We start from the raw sequence: 13,844 nt of genomic DNA, 5'->3' as shown, positions 1-13,844 counted from the left end.
ATAAAAACTCTCTAAGTTAAGCGAATTGTAGCTTCCAAATGAAACTATCGACACACGACTCGACTAGCGATCGTTCCTTTCGCCGGGAGACGGTCGGCAGTGGAGATGTCGTCCGTTCTTCTTTCTTTTTCTATCGTGGATTTGTAAAACTATACATATATATGTAAGACTATACCCGTTTTCAATCTTTTCGAGAAAAGGGCGTTTATGCGACAAGCTGATTCGTATATCCGTATCGTAACGCCGGAGAACGTACAGACGACAAAATGCTCCTATGTGGATCACAGTAATGATAATGGTGCGGACGATAACGTGCGAACGATAAGTACATTTTAGTGACAAATTGACATTATACGTGTAAATATGTAACACATGTGTACGAGCGATAAAACACGTTTAAGTGTACCTAATTAAATCATAAGTCATATCCGTATGGGAAAAGGACTATGTCAATGAAAAGTGTTGAGGAAAGTCTCGATGTGAAGTGAGTAATAATTACCGTTAAGACAAATTTGTAGTTAAGATTACGGGAGCATCTTCTATTTTTCACTGCTCTGACACGGATATTGGCAGTTGAACGAAAGCGGTAAAAAAGATCGAATGACCTCTTAGAATCTACATGTTTCGTCTTTCTTTTAAAGTACAGTGAGAAAGATCGTTGATTGTCAGTGGAGCGCCAACAAAAATAACAATTATAAATTATACATATAAATGGTCTTGAAAATAAAATCTTTTAATTCACAGAACGTACAAGATGGCAATTTTTGTTCGTCGTGCACATGGATCTCTGAGATGTATACATCTTATCTGTATGACAAAGTAAAAACATCGTGTCTAGCTTATTACTATAAATCTTAATTCGATTAAATCTTTATATCTTGACTTACAATCGATTTATACATACGATCGGAATATCGTTCAACGAATCTATGAGCTTTACTTCCGCATATAATGTACAATACGAAACTTATAAAAATATTACATCGAGAAAAACAAATAGAATACGGTATGTAGTAAAAATTAATGTAAATAATATCCTACCATAAATTATGGTTAGATGTTTGCAAAGAGAGAAAGCGGAATTAAGAAATAATATATTTGCTTGTAACTTCAGATTCGCCATTATAAATTAGTTTTATATACACGTCGTACATCTATACATTCCACGAATCAGGCTTCTGGACATTTACACTTAAAATTGTATACCGTTAACACATCCACGTACTGCGATCGTATTGTTACTATTATTGCATATTACTTATACAATAATATATATGTAACATTACTATCAATCTTCATATACGCATCTGGATTAAGTGCTTTTTTATCTCTATTCTGAAGCGAGTTTCTTTGTTGGAGTATTGTTCTCAAAGACTTATATCTAATCGATCATTTTTTTGATATCGTTAATTCTAATGTTATCTTTGCCATCGACACCATTAATTTTTCCGTGCAAGTTACAATTTTGCAAATAACCGGTATTTAAATATTTAAAGTAGCACAGGTGGAGAAATATTGGATATTTTTATCCAAGCAATGCAACATTTTACTCCCTGGCCAATATTCGATATCATCTAGTCATTCCTCTTCCTCGTTATCTGGTTTTGTGATAAAAATATTTTGTGCATAAGCATAATAATATTACAATACAATTATAACGGATAAACGGAAGATTTTTGTAAATCATTGATTCTATCATCATATTAAAAGGATTAATATTGTCCTCTCTCAATAAGGTTTTTACTTTCTTTAAATTTCTCTGTACATATTGCATGATATGAGTTAATGTCTAGATCAATTATCTTCCTCCTCTTTTATTTTAACATGATGTTTCAACTTCGAATCTAGTGGCTCTTTGGACGATTTTTTACTTTTTTTTTGTTTTTTAGATATATGTTCATTGTCAGAGATACTTGAAGAAATATCCGACTCTAATATATTATGGTTCATATGTTTATGCTGTTCATCTACTGCATCTTCACTGTCGTGTTTATTCATTTCAAAAGTATCATCGACTATTTTATTTTCACTTTTAATTTTAAACTCAACCTCCGAATCTATGTCTTTAGATGCTTTCTTTGATCTTTTTTTCTTTTCTTTATCAGAACTTTCTGTTTTTGTACATATATCCGTTTCCATATGTTCATCCAAATTTTGTGTTCCCATATTTTCATAACCAGATGACTCATAATTCCTTGAACTTTCTTTGATTATTTTATCTATGACCGGGTCAGGTTTTTCTTCTTTAACTTTGACAGGAAAATCTGGCTCTGAATCTGACATTACCATAGATACTTTCTTGTTCTTCTTATGTTTCTTATTATTCTGTTCTTCTTTTTCTTTTTTATATATTTTAACAGGGAAATCTGGCTCTGAATCCGACATTACTAGAGATTTCTTCTTGTGTTTCTTATGTTTTTTATTATCTTGTTCTTCTTCTATTTCTTCTTTATATTTAATACGTTTTACAGTACTTGTGATGTTATTAATTATTTCTTTTTCATTCTCTGCCACACATGTTGATTCTGAATCAGATTCTCTAGGTCTTTTCACGTGTTTCTTCTTCTTCTTCTTCCTCTCTGGCTCAAATGAAGCATCTATTTCAATATGTTCTCTTTTCTTTCTTTTGCGTGATTCTGTGCATCCATTGAGATTTATATTATCATATACATTTGTTCCATCATTATTAAGTTGTGAATAATTGCTAGCATCTGCTGTGTTATCCCATGTATACGCTTCTGGCTCAGGATCCTCAACTTTTATTTTGACAGGATCTTCTTGACTGAAAATAGCACTGTCTTCTGATGCAGAAGTATCTGATCTACCATCTACTATCTTCTTGATGCTCACATTATTTTTAATATCCATATCTGCATTATTAGATATTTCTGGTAGTCTACAACTTTGCAAGTAATCAGTACTTAAAGTGGCACAGATGAAAGGTGGTTTGGTATTTCTATCTATGTGGGTTACACAACATTTTGTTTCTTGGCCAATTTCTAGATTATCACCTAGCCATTCCTCCTCATTGTCTGGTTTTGGGATAGTAACAGTAAATATTTTGTGCACAAGTAAGACAATATGATCCAAGCCCTTTTTATTCACTATACCTATATATTGGAAGTGTTAATAAATTCACTCAACCATGATACAAAAGAAATATAAATACAATTTATATACCTTTTAAAGAACATCCAACTTTTGGACAAAACAGATAAAAGTCAGCTTCAATATCAATATGAATGAAACAGCTGTCATAGAATGTCTCTCCAAGATTACTCAGTACTTTAGGATTTTTGTACGATATTAGAAATCCTTTTAATCTAAAACAAAGCATTGCATCTTATTATAGATATCATTGCAAATTGGCTCCTACCTTTTACATCCAAAATACTTTGTAGACATCAGATACACACATAAAAAAATTAAATATGAAGAAAGTTGTAAGAAAAACATTTATGAATAGCATTTACATTTTTAATTTCTCTTTTGTCTTCAAGTCTCTAAACTATAAAATCAACCAATATCTGGAGATAAACAATAAAAAATACTCTGAATGTAAGACTAAAATTTGAACGTAATAAACAAAATAAACAATTAGGAAAAATATATCATACGTACTCTGTATCATAAGTATTTAACATAGACATCATAATCTCATTGAGAGCTCTCCGGAGGTTTTTTAAATGGAACGGATATAGTGCGAGATGTTTGTTAGTTTTCTCGAAATGTACGCAAGAATCATTATCTTCTAAAAGTCCTTCTAACTCTAAGGGAGTCCACATTATTTTCTGATTTGTCTTAAATTTCATTTTGCTTTGTAACCAGACAAAATTACTTTAAAAGAATATACTTGATACCACGTCTAAACGTTTCGAAGCGCGAAAATTCAGATTAGGTTAATGTTAATATAAGGTTAGCTCATACATATGTTTGGTCTTTTTAGCGGCACTGCGGAACTAGTGCAATAAGTTAGAATGAGAAAACTATATTTGTTTTCACTTTTAAGTCAGCGGCACATGGTGCTTGTTTGCTGGATTGCTTGCTGGATGAAGATACTGCGTTCTGATTGGTGCATTTCCATCCATCTTCGGAAATGTACCAATCAGAACGCAGTGGTGGTACTACATGATTTTATAGACATAGCAGAGAGGAACGTGAGAGCGGCCAACACGGTGTTTTCGACGACACCGACTTTCCGCACTGGCAAAGGGCGTCATCTGCATCCATTTTGAGAGGGGAACCACGATACTACATCCACTTTCAGGTTTCGACGGTAAAACCTGTATGTGGTGACAGTCCGTGCTACATCCATTTTTAGGCGGTTTATGTCCGTGCTACAACCATAATAGCATACTTGACAAGCACGGTCTCGCACATTGTTACGCGTTTATAACATGAATTAACATGTTAACATGTGCAAAAAAAAAGAATTGACATTGTGTATGATTAATATTATGAAGATCATACGAAGTGTCCGGTAATTAGCTGCCAACCCGAAATGTGAGGGTAGATTGGGTTGAGACAAACATAAAAATCCCATACCATTTTGCGAGATTCGTAATAATTATCGAGTTATTAATGACAGAAATCTGAGGAGTAAAGCGCGCCGACATAGATGATTCGAAAAGCGTTGCAGCTGCTCGGGGCAGCGATCATGAATCTTTTCCCTAGCGTGAACTAATAAAAAGTGAAAGACTTCTGTGAATCAGTGAAAAATGAAAAATTTTATATGAATTTGTGAAAATCGGAACATTTCACACGACAATTGAGTCGTTCAACATGGCAGTTGCGCGTTCTGGATAATTCAATGAATACCAAAGAAATCAAAATGATCAAAATAATAATGTTCGTGTAGTCCGAAGGATATTACGTGACACGCAAAATCCGTTTGATATAATATCCAAAGAAAATGTTTCAAAATATGTATGTACAGGTAATATAAACCTTATGCATCGACGAGATATACTACAAAGACCGATGGCTTTACGGGATTTAGCGTACCAGAGAAATTTCCCTGGTGAGGCACCCGGCCGAAAGAGACCGTCTCGCATTTAGCGCAGTAAAATTTAATGGGAACTAATATTTTTCAATCCTTTTCTTCGGATCAAAAAGATTCAGAATTCAGACATATTCAAAATGTCAATACTTTTTAATACGTTTCAATTCGACATTTTATACAGGGAAGCAGGACGAAGGGAATGGGATGCGAGCAACGGATATATCTTGCGTCTCCAGACGTGTCAGATCGTTTATTATACAGGAGACTTTGATACGGCAACATGTATTCGAATATTTAATCGACCCATAGACTACTTATACCATAATAAAATATATAATAAAAAATATAATAAAAATATAGTATATAATAAAATAAAAAAATTAACGCGGATAAATGAACAATTCGTATTAATTTTTCCTTTTCTTATAGAGCAATGAAAGAGTAAATCAATATCGAAAATCGAATATCGATTAATACCGATTAATAAATCAGTGTCAGAAAATTGTCCAATGACAATTTGTTCTCATTTTTCAGGTAGTTACTGCTGTAATTTACACAATAAATTAACTCGGTTAACGAACGATTCGGACCAATTCTTCTTCTCTCATAAAGAAATGACAGAATAAATCAGTACCGAAAATCGAAGGCCGATCAATACCTAATTTATTTATCAAATTAACGCGGATTAATGGACGATTCATATTAATTTTCTGTTTTCTTATAGAGAAATGAAAGAGTAAATCAGTACCGAAAATCGAATATCGATTAATACAATAAATCAGTGTCAAAAAATTACCCAATTGCAATGACAATTTGTTCTCATTTATCAGGTACTTACCCCTCTAAGCTTATTCAACAAATTAACTCGGATAAACGAACGATTCGTATCAATTTTTTGTGTGTTATAAGACAATGAGAAAATAAATCAGTACTGAAAATCGCAGACCGCTCAATATTTAATTTTTTCATCAAATTAACGCGGATAAATGAACAATTTGTATCAAGCTCTTTTTTTTTTATAGAGAAATCAAAGACTAAATCAGTATCGAAAACCGGATATTGATTAATACTATAAATCAGCGTTAGAAAATTGTCTAAGTGCAATGACAAGTTGTTTTTCATCTTGCAGGTACTTACCCCACTAATACACTCAACATATTAAGTCGGATAAAAGAACGATTCGTATCAATTTTTATTCTCTTATAAAGAAATTAGAGAATCAGTCAGTACCGGAAATTGAAGACCGATCATTATTTAATTTATTCATCAAATTAACGCGGATAAATGAACGATTCGTATGAATTTTTGTTTCTTATTGAGAAATGAAAGAGTAAATCGGTACCAAAAATCGAATATCGATTAATACCATAAATCAGTGTCAAAAAATTGTCCAAGTGCAATGACAATTTGTTCTCATTTTTCAAGGACTTATCCCTCTAATCTTCTTCAACAAATTAACTCGGATAAACGAACGATTCGTATCAAATTTTTTTGTCTTATAAAACAATGAGAAAATAAATCAGTATCGAAAATCGAAGACCGTTCAATATCTAATTGTTTCATCAAATTAACGCGGATAAATAAACAATTTGTATCAACTTTTTTTTCTTTTAAAGAGAAATCAAAGACTAAATCAGTATCGAAAACCGGATATTGATTAATACTATAAATCAGCGTTAGAAAATTGTCTAAGTGCAATGACAAGTTGTTTTCATGTTGCAGGTACTTACCCCAATAATTTACTCAACAAATTAACTCGGATAAACGAACGATTCGTATCAAATTTTTTTGTCTTATAAAACAATGAGAAAATAAATCAGTACCGAAAATCGAAGACCGTTCAATATATAATTTTTTCATCAAATTAACGCGGATAAATGAACAATTTGTATCAATCTTTTTTTCTTATAGAGAAATGAAAAAGTAAATCAGTACCGAAAATCGAATATCGATCAATACCGTAAATTAGAGTCAGAAAATTGTCCAAGTACAATGACAATTTGTTCTCATTTTTCAGGTACTTGCCCCTCTAAGCTTATTCAACAAATTAACTTGGATAAACGAACGATTCGTATCAATTTTTTTGGTGTTATAAGACAATGAGAAAATAAATCAGTACCGAAAATCGAAGACCGTTCAATATCTAATTTTTTCATCAAATTAACGCGGATAAATGAACAATTTGTATCAACCTTTCTTTCTTTTAAAGAGAAATCAAAGACTAAATCAGTATCGAAAACCGGATATTGATTAATACTATAAATCAGCGTTAGAAAATTGTCTAAGTGCAATGACAAGTTGTTTTCACCTTGCAAGTACTTACCCCACTAATTTACTCAACAAATGAAGTCGGATAAAAGAACGATTCGTATCAATTTTTATGTTCTTATAAAGAAATTAGAGAATCAGTTAGTACCGAAAATTGAAGACCGATCAATATTTAATTTATTCATCAAATTAACGCGGATAAATGAACAATTTGTATCAATCTTTTTTTCTTATAGAGAAATGAAAAAGTAAATCAGTACCGAAAATCGAATATCGATCAATACCGTAAATTAGAGTCAGAAAATTGTCCAAGTACAATGACAATTTGTTCTCATTTTTCAGGTACTTACCCCTCTAAGCTTATTCAACAAATTAACTCGGATAAACGAACGATTCGTATCAATTTTTTGTGTGTTATAAGACAATGAGAAAATAAATCAGTACTGAAAATCGCAGACCGTTCAATATCTAATTGTTTCATCAAATTAACGCGGATAAATGAACAATTTGTATTAAGCTCTTTTTCTTTTATAGAGAAATCAAAGACTAAATCAGTATCGAAAACCGGATATTGATTAATACTATAAATCAGCGTTAGAAAATTGTCTAAGTGCAATGACAAGTTGTTTTCATCTTGCAAGTACTTACCCCACTAATTTACTCAACAAATGAAGTCGGATAAAAGAACGATTCGTATCAATTTTTATTTTCTTATAAAGAAATTAGAGAATCAGTTAGTACCGAAAATTGAAGACCGATCAATATTTAATTTATTCATCAAATTAACGCGGATAAATGAACGATTCGTACGAATTTTTTTTTCTTATAGAGAAATGAAACAGTAAATCAGTACCGAAAATCGAATATCGATTATTACCATAAATCAGTGTCAAAAAATTATCCAATTGCAATGACAATTTGTTCTCATTTTTCAGGTACTTACCCCTCTATGCTTATTCAACAAATTAACTCGGATAAACGAACGATTCGTATCAATTTCTTTTGTCTTATAAAAAAATGAAAAAAGAAATCAGTATCGAATATTGAAGACCGATCAATATTTAATTTATTCATCAAATTAACGCGGATAAATGAACGAGTCGCATCAATTTTTTTTCTTGTAGAGAAATGAAAGAGTAAATCACTACCGAAAATCGGATATCGATCAATACCATAAATCAATGTCAGAAAATTGTCCAAGTACAATGACAATTCGTTCTCATTTTTCAGGTACATACCCCTCTAATTTATTCAACAAATTCACTCGGATATATAAACGAACGATTTGTATTAATTTTTCTTCTCTTATGGAGAAATGAGGAAGTAAATCAGTACCGAAAATCGAATATCGATTAATATCGTAAATCAGAATTTATATTGCTGTTTAATTTCATCGTCGCAAAAGGTTTGACGTTTTCTCTATCCTAATTCTAACTTGTAGAAAATTTGGTACTCATCTCTATTTAACAAAAGTACGTCGGACTTTCTGTACTAACTAATATAAAAATTTTTTTTCATTTTTATTCTTTCTACGTCTAATATTTTAATACCGAATCTGCCGAAATGTACCGGTCTGCAGAAATCCTGGCAAGACGTTTCTCTCTCTTTCTCGCTCTCCTCTCTCTTCGTCTCTAAATCGTCGCTAACGATTGAAAACCGCAAGCGGAAAGTAATGAAAATTTATTCATCCAACTAAAATGTTCTCCGTGTTATTTTTTAAGCGTTGGATAAATACCGATCCGGCGTTTTGTCAAATATCTAACAAAAGTATCTCCGTTTTTTTCTTGCCGACATTCAAATCGATAGTTTTCTACAAGTTAGGATTTGATAAAAAAAAAGTCTTTCCCGAGTCGAAATATTAATTCTACATTGATCCTGCAAGTTGCATCCAATTTGAAAAATCAATGCAGAATATCTAGATGCGCAATAGTGAACAAGTCTTGTCCTACCTGAACGTTACGTCTGGCTACTCTCGCAGTCTCGCCCATGATGAATCTTCAACAGCGACGTATTCCGCAGTTATTTAATACTCGTTTATCTCGATAATGTATATGTACTTAATCCTTATATTCTTAATTTAAATGAGCAATTTTTGTTGGTTTTGATTATATATTCGCTTAACAGCGCAAGAAAGAGAACGAAGATAAAAACGTAAATAGAACTGCCTTTGTTAGAACTGCGTGTGAGATAAATATATAAGGATTAAATAATCATATAAGAATTAGAGGAAATAGGGAGATGAAAACACTTTTTATTCTCATCATTCTTAAAGTTCTTTTTCCCTTTTTTCTTCTCTTTTTTTTCTTTTCTTTTTTCTAATGAGAATGATGAGAATTGTAGCTCTCAAAAGAGCTGAAGCTGCAAAGGCAAAGACAACGGTTATGTCTAATAATGCTGTTTCACTAATAGAGATTTTAAATCAGATTCGGTACAATAAGAAAGATAAACAAGAATGAAAAACGCGACATTCTAGAAAATAAAATTATTTAAAATATTCATTTTTTTCAACGCTCTCGAATACTACCCTAATCTTCTCATGCGGTTGAAAAAGCGGTTAATTTGCCGCTGCATGCCAGCTACCTGCCGTCGAGGGTCAGAACAAGCCCTTCAGTAAATGTAGGATATCCTCAAAAACTATTCGTTGATTGACTTGAAATTTTCAAGGTAATATTTTCAAGAACATCATACTTCAAGAAATGCAAAAAAAAATGATATTTTTTGAAAAATTCTGACTACCACCTGACCCCTTAATACTTTTTCTCATTTTTTTGGAAAAAATTTCACTTTTTCTCACTTTTTCTAATAACCTGAACTCCGTTACTCATGCGGAGAATCACAGAAGTTCCAGAGTTAGCAAAAGTGAGAAAAATGAGTTTTTCTAAAAATTGGTGAGGAAAAGTATAAGTGAAAAAAATGTAGAAAATCTAAATCGCATGCGGATCCTGTATAATTTCTACCATCATAGAATTTTGTACATTGGAAAAGTAAACATAAAATAAATGCTTAAATGTGATCAATCTTAAGTATATGTATTCATCCCTTTTACTGTCAGACTCAAATATGCGGTACATGCGAAAAATACACGTCATTCTTGATGATGTATGTGCCATTTGATATTCAGAGAAAAGATCATCCGCACGTAAACAAATAGGGTCGAATAACGAGCGGTAAATAGCGTATATTTAAATTTACAAATCGGTTTGAATATTTTTTTCTCCATGTATTCAGTACAGTAACTATAATAGTTCGATGAAAGAAGTTCTGAAATTTATTAAAAATTAATTCTCTCTTCGGATTATCCGCTACAGTTCAAAACTATATTCGAAGAGAAGTGGTTCAAAACCTGTTTTGAAGTGTTGCAAATCTAATTTATATATTGGAAAAACAGAATTCCCGATACAAAACACTCCAGTAAGAATTAGAAAGAAGATATGATTTAATAAAATCAATGTCCATCTTCAGTCATTGTTCCATTATCATAATTGCATTATAGCAATTACATATTGACTAGCACTATTAGAATGCTAATAATAAATATATTGATCTTTTTTGTTTTAAAATTCGATTAAATCGGGAGTATCGATTCATCTTCAATCACCGATTTTACAATGAAAATCAGATAATACTTATATGTAAATTATACTATCACTGTGAAATAATCTTATTCTTATGTATATATTTTTAAGTTTTAGATTTTGGCATTGTATTAAAAGCTTATCTTATACAGAGTGTTGAATAAAGACAATAATATTTTTAATCATGCTTATAGGTTGGTAAAATAATAAAAGATGACCCCAATTTATACATGACAAATAATTTAAATTATTGTTTTAAAATCAACTTTTATTAATATGAGAATGCTGCAATATATTTCTCTCCCTGATTAAAATTTGAAAGGGAAAATAGGCAAAACAAAAATGGAAAAAAAATTATTAAAAATAAAATTAAACTATATAAACATATTTAAAAATGATATTAATAACTTTTCTTAACCGCCAGTCTTTTAATAATCTACAATATTTTGTTTATTCTTCAAAAACTTATTTTGTAAACTTATGAGTTATATAGTCTTATTTTTGTTAATAAAAAAAATATATTAAAGATATACGATTTTGACGTATATCATTAACTCAACAATCCTGGCACATAGGATAAGTAACGAATTACAGAAGAGAACGATCAAATTTATAGAAAAGAGTGTAAAATTTTATTACAGATGTGAACGATTTACAAGAAGAATCATGGCATGTTCAAAACGTACGTTAAAAATATAAAAAATATATACTGTATAAATCATTTTGAGAATTCTAAATGGATATATAGTAACATAACCTAAATTACATAATAACACTAACGTAAACACTATAAGACGTAAGTAGTAGCCACAAACATTTCATTAAAAAAATAAATGTTTTTTTTGAAAAACAATATTCATAAAAACTCAATAATTAATTCCTGATTTAATTATATTATTCATATTTATCTATATATACGGGTTGGGTTAAACTTAAAAATAACAGATGACCAATTTAATACATGAAAATAAGTTTTATATTTTGTTTTGTATGTGAATTTATTTTGTGATTTGTAAAGTATATGTTCTTTAATTAACTGACACTCTCGCTTTTAAGCTTGCATTGTATCATATCTGTGTGAATATTTTAATGATATTAAGTATTTTTACATTAATATTTTAATATAATTGGTTTTCCGATTATTTCCTTGTTAGACAAATAGCTGGTGTGTGCCATCATTCCGACAGCTGCCGTCATAAATAAGCTCTGTGTAAAGCGTACTAGTTTCAGCTAAAGCATTAGAATAAGAATGAATATAATTGGACAGGTCATTTACGCAAAATACACTCTTCTCAACGGAGACATGAGACGCCAGTTTTTATCTAACTGCGTTGAAGCGTGTGACGCGTAGCTCTCGCTGACTTGGCAACTCAGCCAAGCAGAAGGCAAATGAAATTTCTGTTTGGGCTTCGGTATACTGAACCTTCGAAGGCACAGCCTCCATGCTAGTCCTTTCTGTCCTATCTGGTTGTTGGCAAAACAGGCAGCTATAAAACTGCTTGCTCAGGAACATAAATTCGACATCATCGAATGCGCATTTCGACCCCCGCCACTTGACATCCAGTTGAGGCCTGCAACAGTAAATAACAATAAATACTACACGTTGCTTTAGTACACAGATAGAAAGTAATATTCGAATGAGTTTTAATTTAGTAAAAGTCTTAAATCTTAGAACGCGTGATGCGACAGGAGACCTGGTTCTCGAGGACCATTTAATTCGGCCGAACACTTCGGGTATCACAGCAGTACTTCGGTCGTAGTTCAAGCAGTTACTTCCCTCATTAAAGACCTTTCCAAATGTCTATAAGAGGAACCACAAAAGTTTCTTCTCACCTTCTGGAGTAAGTAATATTGTTATATAAATCATTTAACGCAGTTTTATTTACACTTTTTCGAGTTTTGTGACATTTTTGACGAGTAAATCTTCTTTAGAAAATATTTCCAAATAGGTAGGGAAGCCTATACATATTCGTGTGTGCACGGAGGCTTAGTAACCTCAAGGCTGGTGCAAGACCTTGTTTGTCCAACTATAAGAGAAAATTTCGCGCTATTGATTTATTAAGGTCAGTAAATCGTCATCCTTCTTGGTGGAACTATGGTATTAAAGATTATCTACTCTACTATATATAATTCTCACATGTACAATATAATTTCAATCGTAATTATGATTTTATCGTTGTAGCAGTGACGCGGTCAACAGACGGCGATGAAAACGTGATTGAAACGCGTGTCCGGTATACTGAACTCCATCGCCACGCGACATGCTGCAATATTTCCCCAGCAGCACATCGACGAGACGTTGTCCATAGTATCGCGATGTACGTCAGTGCCATGGTTAAATTTATTTTTAATTCTCTCAGAGGTAATCTCTCTTATAATAATAAAACGCATCAAACCTCAGAGAACTTCTCGGCATTATTTTTAACGGTTGTTAGTGCCTGAACGATGGTCGAAGAACGAGTGTGGAGTACGGGAGGGAAACCTCTGGGTTTGCTGCATGGCGTCGGAAGGGTCATCTATCAAAAAGTATTGCAATTTTTACACTTTCGACTTGCAGCTCGAATTGTTAATTTTTTTTACTTTTTGTGAATCGAACTGCAACTTGTTAATTCTAGGGGACCCAGATAATCCGTGCAAGTTTGCACATGATCCGAGAGAATAACCGGCTCTTCCAGTCGCAAGCGGTGATCATTCGTTCAATTTCTTCAGAAATTATCTGAACACTATAAGAACTACTAGAGGAAGCCACGATGGCCTCTGCATTCTAGCTAGGTGACGTTTTTGAATTCGCGAATGCGCGGGTGAGCTTTCACATCTGGGAACGTCGATATTGCCTGCTTTAGAATTGTCCTACTTGAATTTTCAATTTTTTCTCCCCAGGATCGTACTTAGGTAAAGTTGCGCTTCTGTACTGCATGCGCGCTTGATGTTTAGACCAATGAGAAGCCAGTGTCCTGGTTGGATCCACGAGAAAACCGCGGGATAACTACAGTAACTAT

The 13,844-nt window shown here is 32.2% G+C and overlaps 1 protein-coding gene across 1 annotated transcript; it reads right to left on the bottom strand.

Annotated features, from left to right (window-relative positions):
• Positions 1 to 712: 712 nt before the first annotated feature.
• Polr1F (RNA polymerase I subunit F) lies at positions 713 to 4,005 on the bottom strand. Its single transcript, XM_011155735.2, has 3 exons — positions 3,622 to 4,005; positions 3,181 to 3,323; positions 713 to 3,110 (listed from the first exon to the last, which is right to left on the bottom strand). Exons 1-3 carry the CDS (start codon positions 3,810 to 3,812, stop codon positions 1,795 to 1,797), a joined length of 1,650 nt encoding a protein of 549 aa, XP_011154037.1. The 5' UTR covers positions 3,813 to 4,005; the 3' UTR covers positions 713 to 1,794.
• Between the last annotated feature and the right edge of the window lie 9,839 nt (positions 4,006 to 13,844).

The sequence above is a fragment of the Harpegnathos saltator genome, unplaced genomic scaffold (assembly GCF_003227715.2).
Source record: "Harpegnathos saltator strain DR-91 unplaced genomic scaffold, Hsal_v8.6 scaffold71, whole genome shotgun sequence".
NCBI classification, from domain to species: domain Eukaryota; kingdom Metazoa; phylum Arthropoda; class Insecta; order Hymenoptera; family Formicidae; genus Harpegnathos; species Harpegnathos saltator.
Note: the sequence above shows the minus strand (reverse complement) of the source record. Positions and strands in the feature narration are given on the sequence as shown.